The sequence below is a fragment of the Chinchilla lanigera genome, unplaced genomic scaffold (genome assembly GCF_000276665.1).
Source record: "Chinchilla lanigera isolate Chin_1 unplaced genomic scaffold, ChiLan1.0 scaffold00001, whole genome shotgun sequence".
NCBI classification, from domain to species: domain Eukaryota; kingdom Metazoa; phylum Chordata; class Mammalia; order Rodentia; family Chinchillidae; genus Chinchilla; species Chinchilla lanigera.
In genome coordinates, this window is record NW_004955402.1 from 35,954,480 (window position 1) to 35,979,569 (window position 25,090).

Below are 25,090 nucleotides of genomic sequence, written 5' to 3' on the forward strand. Positions count from 1 at the left end.
TTCTTACTCTGTTCTTCACACCTAAGACATATTAAAGCATTTGAAAAACAGGTCAGTTTCATTTAGAATGACTTTGGTAAAGCAATAAAAATTTTTACTTTTTAAAATCTCTACCCTATGCCTGGCAAGTGCAAGGTCGTGAGTTCGGTTCCCGGTACCGGAAAAAAAAAAACTAAAATCTCTACCCTGGATGCATATTAGTGTGATTAAATAGTGTGCTTAAAATATATTTGCACATTGAAGTGCATTTGTGTGAGTGATCTGCAAGCAGAACTACCTTTTTTTTTTTCTTTTTTGTCTTTTTCAGACAGGGTCTCATTATGCAGTTCAGGCTGGTCTTGAACTCACTTTGTAGCCCAGGCTGGCCTCAAACTTGCAATGATCCTCCTGCCTCGGCCTCCTGAGTGCTGGGATTACTGGCGTGTGTCACCATGCCTGGCCAGAACTACCTGCTTTTTAAATGGAACACCATTTTTGTTACTTGAGAGAATAAATCATAACTATTCAGACCTAGATATTTGGTGGATATTTCCTTGAAAATAAGTGAAGTGAACTTGCTATTTAAAAGAAAACTATTTGTTGCCAAAGATAAAATCTGGTCTTTCAAGTGCAAATTAGGTTTTTAGGATACATGTGTCTGTTGCTGTGAAATTGCCAGTTTCCTACTGCTTAAAAGACTTTTCTAATGAGATTGATGGTAATATTAAGTAATGTGATTTTAAAGATATATTGTGTAAGAAAATGTGTCAACCTTTGGGAAATCTGTATAACTCATTAAACCAGTATTTTCTCAGATGACCAGATACAGGATCATGCATGGGTAGGATATCCATTCAAAGTAAAATAGAGACAAGTGGATTCTGCGCAACAAGACCAAAAAGCCATTAAATTTTGAGTTCATATTCTACAACTTGGCTTTGGGAATTGCCACTTGTTGAATTTTTGTGTTGAGTAAAAGATGAATATCCAGTGTTATCCAAGAAGTCTATTAAAATACTTCTCTTTCTCAATTATATATCTCTGTCATGCACATTTTCTTCATACACTTTCACTAAAGTAATAGCAGATTGAATGCTGGTGCTGATAGGAAAATCCAGCTGTCTTCTCTTTAAGCTAGACATTAAAGAACTTTGCAAAGATTTTGTGTTGTTTTGGAAAAGATTATTTTTTAAAATTTATTTGTATTAACAGGTAATGGATTTATTACTTTAAAAGAATTAAAATATCTAAAACTTTATTAGTTTTACTTTTAATAAAGTAAATATAACCCGCATAAAAACTAATTGAGATCTTTAATAATTAAGGAATTTAAACAAGGGCTGGGGATATAGCTCAGTGGCACAGCGCCTGCCTGGCAAGCACAAGGTCCTGGGTTTAACTCCTAGTTTAAAAAAAAAAATTAAACAAAGAGATCTTGAGCCAGAGAGTTTGATAGCTGCTATTTTAAGATAACCAGTTCTGTATTATTGACTAGATGGTGAACCTGTAAGAGGTTTCAGTGATGCAAACAACCTGCTGCAGCATGCGTGCCATCGGTTCACCCCCATTGGACTGTCCACATGTTCATGGAATCACATGTTACACATGTGATTTACATTATACTCATGCTATTTCTGAGAATGTGAGTAATTCAGATTTTGTTCTCATTGTATATTATAGAATATATAGCAGTCAAACTTAAGCAAAAAGGGGAATTCATTGGCTGGCCTCAGATGCTGGATACAAGTTCTCAACCAGTATCATCAATACTGTTTCTTAGCTTAGCTTTGCAGTCTGTTTAACTTTGTTAGGTAATTTTTAGGCTGCTCTCAGCTTTAGGTTCATAAGAAAGAGGACCTCCCCCTATAATCCACGTCAGATTTTCTGGGGTTGTATCATTGGCCTAGCTTGGGTTCTTTTCCATCTTGGATAATTATGTAACTAGGGGTTGGCTCTGGATGGTTAGCCTGAGAGTTGTCTTACCTGTCCAGATGGGGAGAGGCTTAATAGTTCAAAAGTGAATATCTGATAAATGTCAGTGTTCATTAACTAAAATTCATGAATTTACACAAGAGCCTCTCAGACCATACTAATCCTGTTTAATTTTAGAGAGTATTTTAATGACTTTGCCTGTCTGGCTTTGTAGTCTATGTATTTGTTGTTACATCAATGGTCTATAAGAAGTGACAGCTTATGATTAATAGCAAAGCTAGAGGAAAAACACAATAGCAAGATATAAGATATGTCTCATTTGCTGACTTGACCTTCTATTAACCTTTATCATGACTTTAATACCAGTGTTATGTTGGTAACCTTCAAATAGGTCTAATTTCTCTACTAAGCTCCTCCATCTCAGCTTAACTAAAACTGAATTTGTTACATAACTACCTTTAAAAACCTTTATTCTTCATCAGTTAACCTGTGTTTAGGAAATTGGTCATCTTTTGACTGTCTCCGTTTCTACCCCTTGTTTAGTTGGTTATAGAATTCAGTCTGTTCTACCTAGAAGTGTCTCATTGATTTCCCCCTTTATTTTGACTGCCTATGTCCCTAATGTAGGCCTTCACCAATTTTTTCATTTTCTTCTCTTGTTCTGTTTATCTTTTCCAAAGTTCTCATATGCTCATTGGATCTTCTACTGCAAATCTAATGCTATTTCTATTATTTCATGTTTTAACATGAACCTACTGTAAGCAAAATACTTGACTTTTAATCCTCTGATTTCCCCCCACCCCCTACCCCTGTGGATTGCCTTCAGCTTGACAAATTGTTATTCACATATGGCAGTCATTAGTTGTTCTACCACTATTCAGTGGCTCTTCTCTGCCATGTGGTGAAGTTGTACTTCTTTGTCTCCTTCAACCTCCCCAAACCCTTGAAATTAGGCCTGGACCAGAATAACTGAACTTTTGCATTATTGACATTTTGGGCTGGGTAAAATTTTTGTTTTGGGAGACCATACTGTTTATTGCAGGATGTTTAGCAGTAGCATTGGCCTGTACACTCCAGATGCCCAGTAGTGCTGTGTTTCCCACCTCGTCTAGACATTGCCAGCATTTGATATGTCCTATTCCTTCCCCTGCTATTTAAGAACATATGTAGAGATGAAGCCACTGACAGCCCAGTCAGTCCCTAAGAGTTGTTAGTGAAGAGTGCCACCAGTTAATTCGTGATAAACAAATAGCTTAACCAGAAAATAAACCTTTTAAGCTATGGATTGTTTGACGGTTGGTTGTAAATGCAACCTAGCCTACCCCAGTGATGGCAAACCTATGGCATAAGTGCTTCAGTGGGCAGTTTGTATCATTCAAAGCTCTAAAAGGTTCACTATCACTGGACCCTATCCTGATACATTGTGCCAAGACTTACATTACCTATGGACTTCAGATGCACCTTCCTTTATAATCCCAAATTGCTTTAATACCTACATCTCCTAACATTTATTACTTAGTGTGATAATATGTTTGGATTTTCTAGATGAGTTTTTTGTTTCTTTTGTTTTTTAAAGATAGGGTCTTGCTGATCTTGCAGGCTGGTCTTGAGTTCCAGGACTCAAGTGATTCTCTGTCCTTAGCTCCCAGAGTTGCAGTGACTATCACACCACCAGGATCAGTAATTCTTTGGTTTTTTTTTTCCGGTACTGGGAATCGAACTCACGACGTTGCGCTTGCCAGGCAGGCGCTGTGCCGCTGAGCTAAATCCCCAGCCCCCTGGATCAATAATTCTTAATGGAGAAAGAACTGTACTTTAGGGGTTGTTGTAGAAATTTCTAAGAAGAGCTTTGGGGTTGGGGCAAGGGATGCCTTTCTGCAAGAGATGGTGGAATCTTCTTGCATCCCGCAAGACTTTAAAATATCTCAGAAGTTTATGAAGGAGGAAAATATATAATTAGCCTAGAACCCAATTGCTCCCTTCCTCCCTCCCACTTCCTTCCTTCCTTCCTTCCTTCCTTCCTTCCTTCCTTCCTTCCTTCCTTCCTTCCTTCCATCTTTCCTTCTTTAATTTTCTAGAAATTAAATTTTACTTAATTCATTTTCTTAATTGAAATTGTTTTGCTTGGAACTTTAAGAGCTCACCATTTGAGAAAATCCATGTCTCTAACATGCTATTATGCTGTTGGAGCTTCCAAGGCAACACACTTGTAGTTGTACATCTGAATTTGTAGTTGTTGTATTTATAATGGTATTTATAATTCTACATAAAAGTGTAAAACATCTTTTTTTTTTTTGGTGGTGGTGGTGGGGGGTTGAACTTAGTGCCACACCAATACTAAGCATGTACTCTTATCACAGAACTATATCCTTAACTTGTGACTGATTTCTTTGCTTCTTGGTTTTATTGAGACACGGTCTTATTATATAGTTTAGGCTGGCCTTGAACTTGCAGTGATCCTCCTGCTTCAGCCTCCCAAGTACTGAGATTACTGGCATGCACCACGTTCCCCAGACTTCTTTATTGTGCATTCTAAGTTACTTGGTATGCCTGGTCATTTATATATTGAAATTCACATTTTATGATAGATTAATCTTTTCCTCCTTGATCTTCCCTATGTATTGTTAGATTTTAAAAAATGTGTAAGTTAGGATTTTGTTTCAGGTAGCTAAGGAGATGCTGTAAGTTACTCATTATAAAAAGGGATGTTGGTCTGTTAAGTTGAGTACCATTTTCTGATTATCTGCCTACTTTCTTTGTGTCTGTGTTATTTTGCACATGATAGGTACAGTGTTTGTTGAGTTAGTCAGTTTGTGGTTCCCAGAATACTTTTATGTACACTGCTGCATTTGATTACTACACTAAGTCTATAAAGTTGGCAGGGCAGATACTGTTCCCATTTTATACATGAGACAATTGAGAGAAATATTAACATGTCCAGTCATGCTTCTGGAGTTGTAATAGGAACATATAATTTTATGTATACCATATACCTATGACTACCATATTTCTGTAATCCAGAGCTATATAATGTAGGGATATGTCTGTATATCCCGTTGGTATTATTTTTATATAAGGAGCTTTAAATTATGTTTCAGGCACCAGTGTTCATAGGACTATAACGATGAGTAAGCTGTGTTCAAGAAAGCTAGGTTATTTTTGTGTCCAAAGAAATCTGGGATTAAACAACCTTTGAGATAATAAGAGGACCACCCCCCCCCATAGCTAAATTTTAGTGGTGATGACAGTTGAATTTCGGGTGAAATACTCAAACACTAAATGTTGTAACTTAGTATAAAGCTTTTGGAATATAACAGAAAATGAGTTTAACAAAAATATTTGCAGGGCTAGAGATGGAGCTCAGTGGTGGAGCATTTGCTACATGCCCAGGGCCCTATGTTCTATTCTCAGTATTGCTTTAAAAAAAAATGACTGTTCTGGTATATGTCAGGAACTAAGATGCTAGGAATTTCTGTGATGAGGATGTTGCTCTTTTCATGAATTTCTAACTTTGTATTGTTTCTGTTTTGAATGTTTTGATTTTTTCACTGTTTTCTTTAACTTCAAGATTTGTGAAACAAATAATGAAGTAACTGATGTGCTAAACTGTAAGAGGGATGTGTTTTAAATTTGAGGAAGGGGTCAGATTTGAATTGAAGTTGAGTTTTGTTTGACATGCACATGGTTTTTCCTTCTTTTTTTTTTCTTTTTTGTGGTACTTTAGCTTTTTCTCCCTCTTCCTTTTCCCTACAAATAAATCACCAGTACTTAAAAGTGATATATCACACGTCCATAGAATTCTTTATTGCTGCTTTTAAGTTGAGCAAGTATTAGCAGTGCACTAGCATATTCAAGTGCCACTTCTGAAAGTGAGCAGTAACTACTGTCTTTGGAAGGGCATACATTTGTATTTCTCAAAACACCTGGCACATTTTGTTTGTTTACATAATTACTTGCCTTTTGTATGCCTGAGACTTAGGAGTCCTGAATCAGTGGTTTACTTCTGTCACTGCCTTCTTACATTTTCTTAGATAAATATTAATAAGATAAAATGCAGAAAAATGCATGTTTTAGGACAGTCTTCTTTTAAAACAATTTAAATATTTTAGTGTTTACTTCACTGAAAACTATGTGCCATGCACTTTATATTTTCTCATTTGGGGGTCTACATATCTTCTTTAACTCTGGATTCAGGGTTTAATTGACTTTATTTAGCTGACTGCTTACTATAAAAGCTGGAATTCTAATCTCCATCTCTGACTAAATCCTTTGATTATCTGTACCGTGTAACTTCAGTGTGTAGTTACTGGATGTGAGCATGTGATAAGAATTGAAAGACACAGGAAAAATTGCTTCTCTGTGTGTGGCTTATCATGAGGTGAGGATACAGGTATTTAAGAGATCACATTAGAGGGAAGTAAAGGGACTGATATATGATGTAAATAAATAAAAGGAAGGCTCAGAACTAACAATGGCAGAGAAAACAGAAACAATGAGACAGAAACAACTAAGGTTAAGATTGTACTTTAGGGTGACTACTCTACTTGGTAAGACTTGATTGAGTGTGCCTTTCTACTAATGAGAAGGCCTAACTTTAATGACTTTGGGATGTCAGAAACAACCATTTTAATTCAGTCATTTTAAATTCTTTAAGCATTTTTAACTAAGTGCATTGAGTCTTTCACTTGACTCAGTTTTATCTTATCAAAAATAAATGAATCTTCTTTGTGAAATATATTCTCATTTTGTGTATTTCTCTCTTCTTTTTCTTTAGGTTATCTTGAATACCAGATGTCTAACAATTTTCTTTCCAGCATTAGCTGTTGTTTTTCACTGCCTCCAAAAAGATCAAAATTGCTCCGGAAATTGGAGACACACTTGATTTAAAAGAAAATACTTGAACAAATGGACAATATGTCTATTACGAATACACCAACAAGTAATGATGCCTGCCTGAGCATTGTACATAGTTTGATGTGTCATAGACAAGGTGGAGAAAGTGAAACATTTGCAAAAAGAGCAATTGAAAGTTTGGTGAAGAAGCTGAAGGAGAAAAAAGATGAATTGGATTCTTTAATAACAGCCATAACTACAAATGGAGCTCATCCTAGCAAATGTGTTACCATACAGAGAACATTGGATGGAAGGCTTCAGGTGAGTGGTTTTGTCTTATGTTGTTTATTTTGTTTTGAGTACTAGAGATTGAACTCAGGGACTCATGCAAGCTCTAGATCTGCTGTACCACAAAGTACATCCCTGGTCCTTACTTTATTGCTTGAAGAAACTTACAGAAGTCTTGTGTTGTTAGATTTAAAAATTTTATTTCTGGATTTTAGGCATGGTTTTTATAACAAATTCATAGCCTTTGCATTTTAAGAACCTGAATACAAGTCTTATAATTATACCTAAGTTTAAATTCTAGCTCTGTGATGATGACTAAATTAGTTATTTTGAGCTTTAGTTTTCTTGTTTATAAAATAGAGATTATAGTTTTTTGAATGGAGAGCCAAAGCCCCTCAAACTCAGTTTTTTCCTAGTATACATTTATAACACGTATCACTTCTGTGACCCCAAAAGTGTGAAAATTTTTCATACCCATAAGCAAGCAAGGCATTTTGCAGGGGACACCAGGTAGGTGGCCTCAACTTCAATTTAATTCTGACACTGTCTGCCTGAAAATAGTGTTGGATCTCACAGGTTGAGGATTTGATCCCCAAGTCTGTTTCCCACTCTTTTTAAACACCAACAGCTATAAACTTAGTTCTCCTGTTGCTGTTCACAGAACTCAAACATGTTTACCAGTTTATTATGAAGGATTTTACAAAGATTATAAATGAAGAGATATATAGGGCGAGTTAAACTTCCATGCCTCTTTCCAGACATGCTACCTTTCAGGAATCTCCACTTGTTTAGCTGTCTTGGAGATTTCCCAGCCCTGCTTGTTGGGATTCTTACGAAGGCTTCCTTATGTAGGCATAGTTGATAAAATCATTGTCCTGTGGTGGTCAGCTCTGTGTACAGCCTTGTTTGCCTCCTTGGAGGTTGGGGAGTGATCCTGCCTTGGTTTTTTTCTATGACTATGCCCCTATCCTGAATCTTCCTAGTGGCTGCCAATCATCAGTTGACTCATTAGCATGTAACTTTGCAGATTCCAAGATTTTAGGAGTTATATGCCAGGAAGTAAGGACAAAACTAAATGTGTATTTCACAGTATCACAAAAACTGACCTTGCAGGATTGAGAACATATATAAAAGTCCCTGCATAGTGTCTGACACACACTTAAAAAATGGTTATTTATGTTTCCCAGGTGGCTGGTCGGAAAGGATTTCCTCATGTGATCTATGCCCGACTGTGGAGGTGGCCAGATCTTCACAAAAATGAACTGAAGCACGTTAAATATTGTCAGTATGCGTTCGATTTAAAATGTGATAGTGTCTGTGTGAATCCGTATCACTATGAACGAGTTGTATCACCTGGAATTGGTAAGTAGACTTCGCGTTTATCCTTAGACATATAAAAGGAAAAGATCCAGTAGTAGTTTAACTTTTCTAAATTTAATATATTTGAGGGTTACCCAGGACTTTAAATAAGGTTAAAGAATCAGACATTTTAAATTAAATATAAGGGTTTAAATCTGAACTTGGGAACAAGCTTGTATTTTGACTGTTAAAACTAAGTATATATAATTGATATTTTGCCCACTTGGCACCATTGTTTTTGAAAAATAAGATGAAAAGCATTATAGATTTCAATAGTTAAGTTTACATATGCTAGAAGTGGCACTACTGAAGTAAAATGGTTCAAGAAGTTTTATAATCTGGCTTAAATTTATATTCTGTAATTTAAAATATAATGGAAGATATGTTCATGGTAATGACTAATGCTTCTTTTCTTCCCTCTCTTTTAAAAAATTAAGATCTCTCAGGATTAACACTGCAGAGTAATGGTAGGTAAAATGTTTCTTGTAACTTTGTCTTTTTTCTTTTATCCTAATCTTTCTAATTTTTTTTTTTTTTTTTTTTTGGTTCACATTGAAGTAGTAGAAGTAGGTATAGATAACATTAACAAGCTGTTTGGATTTGAATTGCCATTTATTAAGTAATGATTTCCAAAAAATATGGTAGAAGATTCTAAAAACACTAATACAATATTCGTTTTAGTATTTTTTAAATTGATAGAAACTATTTTGGAAGAAAATCTTACAGAACCAATTTAAATGGGTGTAAGTACCTGCAAAGTATGGTAACATGTCCTTGAAAAATGCCAGTAGCCTGTTTTTTCTTCATTTAAACCTTATTTTTTTGGTGGGGCGGGGGTTCTGGGATTGAACCAAGAGCCTTATACATGCTAGGCCTGCCTCTTACCACTGATCTACAGCCCCTAGCTTACTTTTATTAATGATGACGTTGAGAACGTTTTAAAATTTCGTGTTGATGTTTTTCCAACTTTGTTATATTTCAAATAAATAAAACAAGACTACTTTTAACGTACATACTGATTACAGCTGTTGTAATTTTATTTTAAGAAAGCAAATACGTTTCAAGGTGAGAAATCCAGTTGGAGTGTGTTTTTATTTTTTAGTGTAATATATGAAAGTGGAGTTCTATGAAATCTTCACCTCTGTTACTTAGAACTTGTTAAAGAAATAAAATCCTGTAGGAACGGATTAATTTTTAGAGAAGCTCTGATAGTTACAGTCTTCTTAGCATAGAAAGGTATATGCTGTTTTGGAGGTAAATGAGCAGCTTGGCACTTCTTTCTTTGGAGTTTTTTAGAGGTGGACTAGAAATATCATGTGACTTTAAAACTTAAGAATACCATGCAAACCTGTGCATTTTTATTCTCCATTTTTCTTCCATCTTCCCAGTAATAGAGGAATAATGTGGTGCCTTGTGGTACATCATTATTAATGATACGTAGATTTCTGAAATGTGCAGATTGGTAATGGGAGCTGCAGCAGCTTGGGAATGGGAGCTTTAAGGTTGCTTGAAGCCTGCCTGTTTGCCACACAGACATTGATATTTTGTTACTTCTTTGAAAGTAAATATTCTTCAGATGTTCATTCATTGTCCATCCCTGTTTTTGGAGAAGTAAAACATACAGCTCAATGGATATTAGGGGTTAAAAAGCTACAGAGATAATACCTTACAGGGGTATTTGTTGGGGGGATCCAAATTTTGAAGGCTCTTTGCACTTCTCTCCATCCTGAAATTATTGCATTTCTAAAGTACTTGCTGTTGATAGGATTGATAATCTGGCTTTAGGAGCTCTAAGGCTATATTCAGCCTTTTGGGCCCCTCTAGTGGTGGTTATATCAAGGCAGCCTTGAATGGCTTATTTCTTTAGAAAACAGGTATTTCTCAGGTCCTTTCAGATTTGGACCAAGGCCAGGTAACTAAAAGTAAGAAAACGGAATGGTTCTTTTACTTGTGCGTGTTGGGGTCTTGTGGTAATCATTTCCAGCTTATCATCTTTTTCATGAAACTTTTCATGACCACATTGACCTGTGTATTTATTTTACAAATATTTAATGAGCATGTATTGTCTGGTACTGTGTTAGGTTCTCATGACACTAAGATAAACAAGACATGTTCTCTCCACTCAGTTTGTTGTCTGGTGGGAGAAGAAAGAGTAAGAGAGCAATAATAGCATCAGAGAAGTGCTGTGGCCTGCCTGCTAGTAGTGATAACATAGACTTAGGGTAAGCCCAGTAGCTTCAGCTTTTTTTGTCATCTTTAGAGCAAACATTCGTTATCCCTCATAGAACATTTACAATCACTGTGTGAAAATCATATTTAAATAATAAAGGGTAACACTGAAAACTGATTATACATCAGATACTGAGCTAGATTATTTATGAGTATAGTGTCAACATTCTTACAATGCTTCTACATGGTGGGTGGGATTATCTACACTGTACCAGATGAAGAGACTGGTATGAAGAGATCAAGTGACTTGCCCAACATTAGGAGCTAGGAGGAGTTGGAGTAATGTTCTTGCTGTTAAATATTTAAACAACAGGGAAAAATTACAAAAGACTTAAAAGTTCCATAATTTCTGAGTAATGTCCTAGTTTAGTTATTGATACATCCTAAGTGCTAGAACAGTACCTGGAACATAGGTGCTCAATAAATATTTTTGTAAATGAACTAATTTGTTGAATGCTAGCCCATAAGAGAAATACTTAACAGTTTGGTGTCTGTTTTTTTAGACTTTAAAAAATATATACTATATGTTTTTTTAATTTTATTTTTTTGAATAGGCAATACATGGTCCATAAATCAAAATACTATAAAAAGGTATACAGTGAAAAGAAGTGCTCCCACCCCTGCCCCCATTCCCCCCTACCTCAGGTAATCACTTTTATTAGTTTCTGGTGTTTCCTTCTAGGGTTTCTTTATGCAAAAGATACATGTATTATTTCCCTCCTTTCTTACACAAAAAGCGTACTGTGCACACTGTTCTGGACCTTAAGATTTTACAATACATGATTTTTTTAAAAGCTTGCGTATGACCAGTGTATAGTAGTAGTTTGTAACTTTTTTCTCTTGGCAGAATATGTTACAGACATCTGTCCTTGTTGATACCTTCAGTTTTATCCAATAAACATATTTTAGACTATTTTATTAAAAAAATACATATGCTGGTAGAGGTTCCAAGCTTCCATTTGGGGAAATTAGCTAACATATTAAAGCAATAAAAATTTCTGAGGCTGTTTAAAGTAGGAAATAGTTGGTACTTACAGAAGTAATGATTGCCTCTTAAGCCCTTTCAGAGTCATGCAAAGGCAGAAGCAGTAAGTATCAAGTTGGCCAGTTACAGTCTCAAACGTTTATCCTTATATATTAGCAATACCAATATATTGGTAGAAAGATCTCGTCACTATAACATTGAAAATCCTAAAATGTCCTGGAATTAAGTAGAGATGTGAGATTTATAATGAAAAAAATTTTAGAACTTTGTTGAAGGGTATAATAAAAAAACTGATTAAATGTAGACATAATCACTTTATGCTTGAAGCAACCATTTCTTTTTATTGTAATTTAGCCAGTAGTAATGATAAATGATTAGGACCACTTTTTGGCCAATATATAATGATGTGTTAAGCATCCTTTTGATGATCTTTTTGTTTCTATAGAATTTTCTAAATGAAAACTTTGGAGTGGAATTTGATGCATGAGAAAAATTTTAAGAGGGTGCATAGAAACTTGAATAACAGATTATTCTTTTTGCTTTGGAGTTGTCTCAATTTTGTAAAAAATAACCGTGTAACTAATTGACACTTATATGTGATAGATTTTTTTTTTTCTCCAAAGATGTACCTGGGGCAAAACAAGGGAAGTGGTTGTTTATTTATTTAATTTTTGGTAAATAATAGGTAATACTGGGGATTGAACTCAGTGCATTTGCACTTATCTATATATCCAAGCCTTTTTAAATTTTTTTGAGAGAGATTTTCACTAAACTGCTGATCCTGGGCTTGAACTTGTGATCTTCCTGCTTCGTCCTCTCAGAATGCTGGTATTACAGACGTGCAGTGTTGCCTAGTTAATATGCTGGTTCTTAATGGAAAGGGGAGTGCATGTGTTTGTGGACCCTAATACTGGAATCCTGTAGGTTGTAAAATTCTGGAGTAGTGTTCAGAAAGAGTAAAGGATTGTTTTGTTAAAGGTAAAAAGCAAACCCTAAAAGAGTAGTCCTCAAACAAGTGGGGAAGTCCTTGGCAGAAAATTAACATGAATGGAGTTCAGTTTCAGTTTTTTTTTTTACATTGAAGCAAACTATTCTTTAACATGTTAATGCAGTGATACTGTGCTTTGTTATGAGTTTAGCTTTGCTTACTAAACCATAAGCATATATGTGAAAAATACTGATTATTGAGTTTTTAAATCTCATTTAGAAGCAGGGCGTGGTGGCTTATGTCTGTAATCCCAGCATTCAGGAGGCTGAGGCAGGAGGATCGTTGGAGTTCGAGGCCAGCCTGGGCTACAAAGTGAGCTCAAGGTCAGCCTGAACTGCATAGCGAGACCCTGTCTCAAAAAAGACCAAAAAAAAAAAAAACCAAAAACCAAAAAACTCACATTTATTGGGCTGGGCGTGGTGGTGCACACCTGTAATCCCAGCACTTGGGAGGCTGAGGCAGGATTGTTGCGAGTTCGAGGCCAGCCTGGGCTACAAAGTGAGCTCAAGGCCAACCTGAACTGCATAGCGAGACCTTGTCTCAAAAATACGCCCCCCAAATATATATATATAATCTCAGACATCCTTATGTGGATTAGATTTGTAGAAGAAAATTTCAGTTTGATGTTTCTAGGATTTTTGTTTGGTTGTAAATCTGTAGGGGACATTTACTATAGTTAAGTTTCAAAGAATATATTAGGTAACAATAATTCTAGATCCTAGAAATGGATCGCTGTTAGATTCTACTTAAATCTCCACAGTGTAAAATACCAAAAAAGCTATGTATTCAGTTTCACTTTTGTCTGAGTATTTGGTCTTCTCAGCCAGAGTTTTGTCAGACATTTAGTTTTTCCTACTTCATCTTATGTAGATATTTCTAGATTTATGAAGATACTGATAAATACCTCTTTAGGACTGTTTCTGGAAGCTATGGAATATACTCCAGCTTCAAATTTCATTCAGTCAAGTTGATAAAATATATCTGATGCTACTAACTCTAAGTACTTTTTGCTGATAAAATAATATGCTTTCAAGTATAGTTGATTTTTAGACATCATATTACTTGCATATAAGTTTTTTTGGGGGACTAGAAACTTAGAAAGTTTTAAATATATTTAATTTTCTGCATAGCTCCACCAAGTATGTTGGTGAAGGATGAATATGTTCATGACTTTGAGGGACAGCCATCGTTATCAACTGAAGGACATTCGATTCAAACCATCCAACACCCACCAAGTAATCGTGCATCGACAGAGACATACAGCACCCCAGCTCTGTTGGCCCCATCTGAGTCTAATGCTACCAGCACCACCAACTTTCCCAACATTCCGGTGGCTTCTACAAGTGAGTTATGCATTCAGATAGTGTCAACAATTTGACTTTTCCTAGTCAGTGAATATTTATGGGTAGTCACTTGGTGGAAAACTCCAAGTAAGTAAACAATAAAAGTACTATGATATCTTTCATAGGTAAATAAATTTGTTTCCCCTCTCTTCCCCTCCCTTCCTCTCCCCTCCTTCTCGAACTCCCTGTATGTGTGTGTATGTGTGGTGTGTGTGTGTGTTTGAGGGCCTGGTGCTTGCCAGGCAAGTGCTTTATCACTGAGCAACATGCCCCAGCCTCTAGGACAGTGATGGCAAGCCTTTAGAGCTTTCAACACCCCGCTTACAGCACACATGCGATAGATTCACTATCACTGCTCTAGAGGTTACAAAAAAGCATGAAATAGGTGTTAGAGTTGGTCCTGGAGAAAATAGTGTTTGTAATTTATTTAAAGGTTCTTATATTGATGTATAATCACTTGGACTTTAATGGCTTTGGTTATAATACTGATTTAATGGTCTAATTTGTACTTCATTTACTAGTACATGGAGAAGAAAGAACCTTCTTAAGTTTTCTAGATAGAGTTTAGAGAAATAGTTAAATAATGAACAAATAGTTTTAAACTGGGTTTATAAGGATTGGCATTAATGGCACTGCAGTCTTTATTTTACTCTAGTATTCTTATTTTGATTTATCTGAGAGAATATTACTTTATAATAGTCATCTCAGTTTCCCATTGTGCAAACTTAGAAATAAAGGATCTTGACAAACTTGTGTATTACATGAACACCCTCAAATTAAATACTATTTTAATTTAAAACAAAAATTTACATTTTCTTTCATTTTTTTAACCTTTTTCTTTTTTAAATGAGAAGTCTGTTTCAAAAGGGTTTTTCCCATGGTAGAAGGGTTAACAGAGGACTCTTAGATTCAGGGTGTCTTTTGGTGCTGGGATTGAACCCAGGGTTTTTACATGGCTAGGTTGCTAGGTAAGTTCTCTACCACTCAATTATATTCCTGGCCCAGGTTCAGGTTTTCTTGGGGCTTAAGAAGTATGACCTATTTCTATCTATTGCTATCTATTTTCAGTCACCGGAGGTTGAACAGTTTGGTGCTTGGCAAATGGAGTAATTTCTGGTTTATTTAAATGAATCATATAGCATTGTTTCGGTATGTATATGGCATTATTTGTACCTGGTTGATAAAAAGATTGTATTTAAGCCTACATCAGTAGTAGAGTGGTGATCTGGACTGTGTCTTCGTTAGTTGCTACCAAAAGAACCATTATTCTGTTTACTTTAATGTCAGATCAGTTTCAACATTGACATTTTGATTTTTGGAATAAATGAGAGATGGATTTTTTTAAGTTTTCAAGTCAAGCATATTACAACTGCATTTTCTAGTATCTTTTTGACTTGCTACATGAGAAGTGACAGTCTGTGCATAGCATATTTTTAATTGGCTCAAAGGGTTTATTTTAGAAACCTTGATCACTTGGTGCTTTTGTTACTTCGGTTTTTATATTCTGTCTGTATTTTGAGAATATAGTTGACCAACAGAATGAGTATTGATGGAGCATAAGAAAGATATGACAGCCACTTGGGCATAGATTAGTACTAGAATGCAGCCATTTACCTCTGTTTGTTATCTGGAGCTTGAATTTTTGTGTTTTTGTTAATGCTTACTAAAGAGACTTCATTTTGACTGTTTTGTTTTCATGCGTGGGCTAAAAACTATTTGAAGACCCAAAGAAGTAGTCTGAATGAAATGTGTTTAGTTTTGTCTTGTCTTCAGGTTACATTTCTGTAATTGAATAGCAAATACTGTATGTTTTAGAATTAGTGGAATGGTGTTCGTTTAGTTTTCAAAAAAATAAATATGTATATATGATTAAAAGAAAAGAAATTAGACTAAAATAGAGAAGTTGGACTATTATTTTACATGAGATGATTTTATAGGACTAACTTTATCTTGGAATTATGTAGTGGAAGTATTCAGTACAGTTAATTGCAAAGGGTCACTTTATAAGTTATTCTTATTTTGGTACCTGAATGTCTTTAGTGGTCCTTTGTAAATACTGTATCTGTGAATGAAAATCATTTAATTTCTACTGGGTAGTGATAGTGTTTGTAAGTTAAGTATATGTAGAATGTACAGGTGTTAAAAATGAGCAAAAATGTAGTTGACCTTTAAAGATAATTTGTAGAATTTTTTTTGGATGAGTAGGAAGGGAAGTTGCTAAGAACATCATGTTCAAAATAATTAATTTGGGGGATGCTGAAATAGTCTCTAGCTTTTTACAATTTTTAGCTTTAAAGAAATATGAGATATAGAGAGGAGAAAAATGTTCTTTTATCTCTGATACTTAGAGTAATGCTGACATTTACTCTTCCATCTGATTACACTCCTATTTAGATAAGCAAAAATGAGATGATGCCAGTTAGAAATAACAATTATATTTTAGTGCTTTCTAAATGGGATAAACAGTTGACTTAATGCTTTAAGAAAAAAATCCTTTTCTAGTTAAAAATAGCTTGAAAAATGCCAGACAGTAAGAGATATTATAGAATGGTTTTTTGACTAGGGTAAAAGCCAGAGGAATCTTTGTCTTCTTGATCTATTATTACATAAAGAGATGGCTGCTAATTGTATATAAATCTGGGAATATGATATTTTTGAAAAGACATCATTCTGGGTTTTTTTATGTACATGAAAAAATTTCAGAATAGATTAATAGCATGTTGATTGCACAGTGGAGCTAGATCTTTAACTTCCTTGCTTAACCCCATTACATGCTGTTCAGTGTATTTATCTGCTTTGCTTTTATCAAACCCTGGCATTTTGCTATTAACAGTACCAGTGCTGATAATAATTAACTTTTCAGTTTTCAGCTTTTTCTTGAGCCTGAGTTTCTAGGGGGACCTAGTCAGAAAAGTCTAGAAAGCCGCATAAAGTGAACTTATGTGCTTCTGAGTTTGTTATTGATTGGCTAGATGTGTAGCGGAGTTTTGCTGGCATTTGAAGAAAATATTTGTGATATAAAAGGCCACCAAAATTAGACAGACTTTATTTTAGGTTAAGGGTTGGCTTATAATATGACATTACTTTTTCATAGGCAATAGGTGAGTTCCACTTTTGGCTCATCTATGTACAGTAGTTGTGAATTATCAGATGTAATTGGTCCTTCACATATTGTAAGAAGTGATAGGATTACATCTATAATGCATCATGTTAATGTCTTCTTGTTTCTCTAGGTCAGCCTGCCAGTATTCTGGCAGGCAGCCATAGTGAAGGACTGTTGCAGATAGCTTCAGGGCCTCAGCCAGGACAGCAGCAGAATGGATTTACTGGTCAGCCAGCTACTTATCATCATAGTATGTACATGATTTTTAAAATCTTTTACGTAGTTGAGAAAAATAGGCAGCCTTTATAAAAGCAAATTAATCCATGTGGGCCTTAATTTTTAGACAGCACTACCACCTGGACTGGAAGTAGGACTGCACCATATACACCTAATTTGCCTCACCACCAAAACGGCCATCTTCAGCACCACCCGCCTATGCCGCCCCATCCCGGACATTACTGTAAGCTCTTGTTTTTGTTGTAAGGTCTTTTTCTTTTATAGGACTTTTTTTTTTTCTACTTTTGTTCATCCTACAGTTCAGTTTCATTAATTTATGCTTTTCATTTTTTTTTCAGTATTTTTTGGTAAACATTTATTTGTAGTTATATCTTTATTTTATAGTGATGTTTACTAAATACATTTACTTCTCTCTTGCTGATGTTTCATAAACACCACATTGATTTCCATTCATTTGTTTGTTTTTGTGTATGTTCTTAGATCTCATGTGTAACTTGTATACTCACCCATAGTGGATTGAAACCCATTGACTGCTGTGATCTCAAGATTTCCCTCACCATAATGTTTAGTGCCATAGATACTTAGATTTTGAATCTAACAATACTGTACAGGCATGATTGGAAGGGCTACCCTACACATAGTTTGTGGTTTCAGGAAGAATAGGAACATTATTCATTTGGCTTGTAAAATCAGGAGCATAAATCTTCCATATATATAAAATACCTTTTCTTTTCATTTGAAGATTAATAGTACCAGAGAAAACTTGGGAAATACCAAAAAGTGTAAATAATATTACCTGAAATCCTAATATCCAAAGATACTCATTTTTAAATTTTTCTTATTTTTCTTCTAGCTGTATAAGTGGGTATATATGAATGGCGGGGGCATGCTACCTGTATATGTATAGTCTTGTAGTAAGTTTGAATGTAATAATTCATTTGTAATTTTTTAACACATAAAAAGCTTTTAATTATTTTAGCTACTGTTCCATTATATAAATATCCTTAATTTAATAAACATAAGTACTTGTTTTTAGAATAGTTGTAATAATTTAAAGTACTTCTATATATTGCATTATAAATAATATATTACATGTTACATCATAAGTCATTTATAATCTGCATTAAATATTGTATGTGAAATTATTTGTAAATTTGCTTAATAGCACTTGGTAGGTAGTACTAAAATGTTAGTTATTAGGTATCCACAAAAGTAATTCAAGAGTATTTGTGTACTTTGTGATCTAAGCTTTTAAGTTCTTAGACCTGCATAAGCTTGATACAAATAAGTTGTAGGTATGGTAGTTATATTTAAGTAAGGTTTATTAAAAGTTTAACTTTGGAAAACTTTTAATAAATAAAAATGTGATTTTTATTGTCTTTTCTTTAGGGCCAGTTCACAATGAGCTTGCATTCCAGCCTCCCATTTCCAATCATCCTGGTAAGTGGATTTCAAAATTGATTCCCTGTATTTAGGTTTTCATTATGGTAATTGGAACAGACATGCAGTTTTTAATATAATTGCAGGGTAGCAACTTTTCAGACAAGTACAATACTTTATTATGATGTGAGCTAATCAATAGTTTAAGAGTGAGTGATATAGCCAGATGCACAGCTGTAATTGCAGCACTCTGGGAGGTAGGAGTATCACAAGTTCAACCTAAGCCTGGGCAAAAAGTGTAGGGATAGGGGCTGGGGATATAGCTCAGTGGTACAGCACCTGCCTGGCAAGCGTGATGTCCTGAGTTTGATTCCTAGTTCAAAAAAAAAAAGTCTAGGGATGTACCTCAGTGCAGGGGCCCTTGGTTAAATCCCCAGTACTGCCCCCCCAAATTTTATATATATATATATATATATGCACACACACACTTATTCACAAGCAATGTCTGATTCATTTTTAACTGTCTCTGAAAGAGAAGACAGTGGTGTTTTCAATCAGATATAAACTATATAAGTGTTGGTTTTAACATTAAATATGTAAATGTGCGGCAGAGTAAAGCTAGGTTTCGAAATAGAACAGCTATAATACTGTAGCTTAAGAATCCAGGGAATAATCTTAAATAAATGCTGAAAAGAAAATTCACTGTATCTTAGAAGAAAGATTCAGGAATCTTTGTTAACTGGAATTTTTTTTAAAATTTTATTTTAAAGAGAAAAAAACAATTTCAAAACAAAATAATAGGAAGGTGACGATGGTTAATACATTGCATATTGTTATCTTTAAATTAGTTACTCAGAGTACAAGATACTGGCATTTAATTGTCCAAACAATGTTAGCACAAACCTTTCTTTTCAATGAACTAAGAGAAAATTAGTAGTATAACTGTCTTTGGTTAATTGGAATTTATAAACTATTTGATTAAATTAGTTTCAGAAAAAAAAGTAAAATAGCTAAATATTTTTTCTCAATTATAAGATTATATATAACTTCTAAAAACCACAGAAGTAATAAAAGCTTTAAAAATAAAAAAAAAAATCCTCTGGAACACATAGGATTTTGAATTTTTTTCCTCTGTCCCTATGTACTGGTTTTTTTTTTTTTTTTTGCTTAAAAAGATGCAAATATAGTTATTCTTGGTCTTTGCAGGAGGTGGTTCCAGGATGCCCCTCTTAGACCAAAATTTGCATATGCTCAAGTTCCTTATATAAATGGCATAATATTTGCATATAACCTAACCTACCTGTGATGATTTAAAGTATATGGGAAGATGTACATAAGTTATACATTTTATATAAAAGCCTTGAGTGTCAGCAGATTTTTTTTTTTTCCGGTACCAGGAATTGAACTCACGACCTTGTGCTTGCCAGGCAGGTGCTGTGCCACTGAGCTAAATCCCCAGCCCCACATCAGCAGATTTTGGTATCTAAAAGGGTCCTGGAACCCATCTCTTCTGGATACTGATGGACAACTATGTATTTCTAATAAAGATTTTTTAAAGAAATATAGCCACAATGACCATAATGATTAATTTAAAAGCTGTCTTACAGTTTCAAGTAGTTCTACATAATTTTGTGTAAAGTGTTGGTATTGATTATGTTGATTCCAATTTTTTTCTGCCCATTTAAAAATAACTGAAGGAAAAAACTTTGTGCTTTTAACTTTTCTCCTGTTTCAGTTTAAGAGATTGACAAAATCTCTGGATCAAAAAACCAAATTGCTTTACAGTGACAACATCAAAATATGAGGACCAGTTTTACCATGTTCATTAGCAGTAGATGTAATTGTTTAATTAAGTTTTTGCCGATTCAGGGCACAGGTGTTTATTTTGGTTAGTAGGAAAGTATTGATGAGATAGACTTTTATTTTAAGACATACATATTTACTAGTTCATATATTCTCTTTAATATTTTTTTGCACGTTAGATTACATATTTTTTTAACTTCACTTAAAACTTTTGACTTAAAACTTTTTTGTGGATTCAGGAGTCTTTTTCATAAATAATTTTTTTTTTTGAGAAGTATAGCATATAGAAAAGTACATAATACAAGTATACAGTCCGATTTATAATGCTTAAGCCAGCACCTGGATTAAGAAACAGAACATTATGGTATTTTAGAAATTCTTGTATTTCATGCATTGTGTCTGAGTCAAGAACTTTCCTTTTTTGCCCCAGAAGTAGCCAGTAGTCTGCTTGTTATGGATGTTACATTTTCTTTTTAAAATGATGAATACATCTTTAAACAGTATAGTTTAGTAGTTTGGGATTACTTGGTTTTAAAATTATGTAAAAGGAATCATTCTATCAGGATCTTAATTTTTATGAGTGAATAAATGTATTGTGGTGAGAGAAAAATACACTGTCTTATGTACTAGAATTTTTGCTGGCACCAAGGCAGCATCATTGAGAATCATTAGTGGCTTATGGTACCTTATGGGACTCAGTGTTTCAAATAGCTAAGTGGGAGATGATCTTCAGAAAAGAATAATCAAGGCTCTGAAAAAAGACTTTTGGATAAATGGTGTGGTGGGTGAAGAAGTAGTGGCATTTAGTCATTTGTTCTTGGTTGTAAACTCAGCAGTTGCCTTTGGCCTTTTAATAGATGTACTTCTTCATTCTTACGGCAGAGTATATGTGTAGACCAAATAGTCACTGTTGCTAACACTCACTAAATGAGGATATTTGTCTGTAGCAACCTGCATTAGCATTGATGCTTCTGTCTTTAGTGTAGAGTAAGGAAGTAACTTAATTGTGGTGATGATCCTGAGTGAATAGGTTTCTGTTTAGCTGGTTGCAAGAAGCAGTTAGCTCTGCATATACACTTGTGATGAAGTCAATAGATTAGGACTCCCATGGTCTTTGGTTGTGTCTAAAATAATAGGCCCCTAAGAATTTTACCTCATAACTCTTTTCATTTTTCCTCTTCTGTTATTTCAGGAACATTTAACCTGGTCTTCCTGTTAAGAGAGCTTCTGATCCTAGTACACTTCTTCCTGCCAGTTAATCTCAGAGAAATGCTCATCAGTATTTGTTTTAAAATTTCAATTGAATCATGTTATTTCTCTGCTCAAGAACGTGTTTTAATTCTCCTACTCATTGCTTGGCCATAGAGGAAAGTCCAAATTCCTTAGCTAGGCAAAAGACAGTCTCTGGTCCTGGTCTCTGCTTTCTTATCAAATGTCATCATTTTATACTTGAATTATCTTGTGCTATTTTCCTAAACTTGCTAGATGTATTGTCTTTCGCTGCTAATTTTGTATATGCTGTGCTTTGATATTTTTTACTCTATTAGTTATATGTTGCTGTGCAAAAAGTTGTCTCCAGACTTGGCAAGTTGAAACAACAGTAACAATTTGTTGTGTAATTTTCTGCAGTAAAGAGCAGGGAGTGGCTTAGCTCGGTAGTTTTGGCTCCAGGTCTCAGAAAGTTGCAGTGAAGTTGCTGGCTGAGGTTGCCATCATGAGGGCTTGAAGATTTACTTTTAGGGTGATTGATCATCAGATCTGGCAAATTAGTTGGCAGGAAGCTAGTTTCTCTTCATAGACTTCCCTGTAGAGCCACTTGTCCATCTTTACTACATGGCAGCTAATGAGTGACCAAGCGACAGTAAGCAGAGTCTCAGCATCCTTTAATACTTTACTTCAGCAGTCACACCATCTTTTCTGTAAGATCCTGTGTCATGTGGAAGAAGACTGCATAAAAATGTGAATATCAGGAGGCGAGAATCATCGGGGATCAGAGCCCGGCATTGTGGTGCATGCCTATAATCCTAGCAATTCTGAGGCTAAGGCAGAAGTATCACCATGAGTTCGAGGCTAGCCTGGGCTACATAGTGAACTCAAGTCCAGCCTGAACTACACAGTGAGACCCTGTCTCAAACAAAACAAAACAAAACAAAACAAAACAAAACAAAACAAACGTAAAAATAAAAAGAATCATTGAGGACCATGTTAATGATAGGCATGATGCATCCCTACCCTCTTAAATGTAGCTCAGGCATACCACTATTAGGCAGCCTTCCTCATCATTTGTCTCCTGCTCGGTAGAACTTTCTAATCATACTACATTCCAATCACTCGTCTACATGTCTGCTATCCTTGTCCACTAACAGAAAAGAAACTAAATTTATGTATATGTATGTAGTTTTGAAAAGGTTTAACTACTTCTTTTTTACAGACTTTTTGCTTTTTCTTAAAGCTGAGATATATTCCTCAAATATTTCTAATTAGGAAAATATTTCTAATTAGGAAAAGATTTGTTCAGTATTTTTGAGATTGTGTTCAAATTCACAAATGGATTTGAAACCCACAATTTTCTAACTTCTGGTGTGTTCTGGTACTTTGAAGCTATTTACAATTCAAGAAAGTACCTTTATGTGCTCACAAATGATTCTCACAGGGCATCTCATTGAGACTTGATTTATACAAAGAATAATTTATAATTAGTCTTTTAGGTAATTATCCAGATTTTAAGTTTTTTCTTGAGTATTTCAGAAATTAAAAATGCCCCAGAGATGCAATTTCCATTACAGTTGAGAATAAATTTGTTAAAACTGTGCTTTATAAAACATTTCCTTGTTACATAAATTTTTAGTCTCCTTTTTTCTGACCAGTAGTAAACTTCCATAGGCTTCATAAGATTGACTTCAATAAAAAATTAAAAATATCATAGTTACCACGTAACAGTCTCACTCCTTTTCAAATGAATTGTGGCTTTTAAGAAAGCCCTCGCTGAACTAATTACATCCTTTCATTTCTGCTAATTTTGAGAGGCTCCAGGGTTGTGATTTGTATGATACTTGGTCCTTGGGGCAAAGGAAGAGAGAACCCAGAAGGATTTAATGCGTATTTCTTTATACTTTCTTCAGTTTTTAAAAATGTTTTTTCTGACCATTTATCCAGTTGAGAATGAAGAAAAGTTTTTCACATATATTTTGTAGCCCTAACATCAAATTTTAGAGGACCCATTTATATTATTTAAATCCTCTTGTCCTCCCACATAGTAACTCCCTTCTTCTTGCTTTCCTAGGCCTTCATTTTTCATCTGTGGTCTGTAGTGCAACTCTAATGCCAGACAGTTTTATTCTCATGTCTTTAAAAATTCATCTCAATATTAGTAGGTCAGTCCATATTTAACCTGTTCAGAGTTGCAGCTTTACATAACCATTATTGTATCTGAAATATTAGGCAAACAAATCCTCTGGTGACTAGCAAATAGTAACGTTGCAGTATGATTGCAGATGTTACAGTTGATAATGACAAAAATACATTTTTCTTAAACATGAAGCCTACAACCCCCCCATCCTACCATTTATTCTTACAGAAAAAAGTTTGCTTATCATGCAGTTTTACTTTTTTCAGTTTCAGTAGAAACTAGGACATGCATTGTACTTGAACTTTTTTTAACGTAGCATTATAGACATTTTGTAAAGAATTTATCTTTTAAACTAGTTATTTTAACTTTTAGCCTAGTTAAGACCTCTTTTAAGTATTGTTATTTTTTATTGCTGCTAGAACATAGGATAATTTTCTTAATCTTTTCAGTTTTAGGTTCAACCGGTATAAGCTACCAATGCTTCTTGTCCATAGCATAATGTGATGTCTCTAATAAGAAATTTTTAATAGCAGATAACTTCAGAAATATTTCAGAACTGGCTTGTTAAGAAGATCCAAGTATAGAGCTGAGGGTGTAGCTCAGTAGTAGAACACTTGCCTAACAGACATAAGGTCCTGAGTTCAATCCCCAGTACCACCCCCATTCTCCCCAAAAAAGGTGTTTGTAGACAAGAAGATCCAAGTATATCTCTAGTTTCAAATTTTCTGAACAATCAAATATATTTGGAGAAATGTTAATATTTGTAATTGATTGATTAGATGACATGGCAAAGCACTGAAATTTTATTTGAATTACCCATTGTTTATGTGGTTTGTTTTAGTAACTCTTCATTAGAAAGTACACTATTCCAAGATGTAATATACCTATATGTATCAGTTCCCCGCAGTGGATGTAGTAGTATCTCAAACATGAACAAGAAAGAAAAGTACTCTGTTGCCTGTCAATATTTGAAAAGCACCTAGCCATCACAGATTTTTTTTGCCCTTTTAAAGTTTTAAGTATCTAGAACAAAGCTGTGCCAGTTGGTAAAATTTAATAATATAGAAAGAAACCCTGGGGACTAATTTTCGTTATTAAGGTAGTTAATCTTGTTACTGTCCTTAGTTGTGAGTATACGTTTCTGGACAGTGTTAAAATATTAGTACTGCTTTAAATTTTCTTGAAATACTACACTCTTGGTAGTTTTGAAACACTAACATCTCTCTTCCATTTTATTATATTCAGCAATATGTTGTATCTTTTTCTTAGTAGATGATATATA

The 25,090-nt window shown here is 34.6% G+C and overlaps 1 protein-coding gene across 3 annotated transcripts in view; it reads left to right on the plus strand.

The window, feature by feature from the left end:
- Window positions 1–1,600: 1,600 nt before the first annotated feature.
- Window positions 1,601–25,090, plus strand: part of Smad4 (SMAD family member 4) — a 45,667-nt gene continuing 22,177 nt past the window's right edge. For 2 of the 3 annotated variants that reach the window (XR_001232810.1, XM_013510741.1), the window contains exons 1-7: window positions 6,686–7,065; window positions 8,220–8,394; window positions 8,829–8,858; window positions 13,724–13,936; window positions 17,170–17,289; window positions 17,383–17,499; window positions 18,666–18,716. Coding sequence is in view for 2 of the 3 variants with exons in the window: in XM_013510741.1 (XP_013366195.1) it covers window positions 6,817–7,065; window positions 8,220–8,394; window positions 8,829–8,858; window positions 13,724–13,936; window positions 17,170–17,289; window positions 17,383–17,499; window positions 18,666–18,716 (955 nt within the window). In the remaining variant the exon portion in view is untranslated. Of the gene's footprint in view, window positions 1,622–6,685; window positions 7,066–8,219; window positions 8,395–8,828; window positions 8,859–13,723; window positions 13,937–17,169; window positions 17,290–17,382; window positions 17,500–18,665; window positions 18,717–25,090 lie in introns of those variants that run through there. The other variant, XM_013510745.1, reaches the window with a different exon arrangement.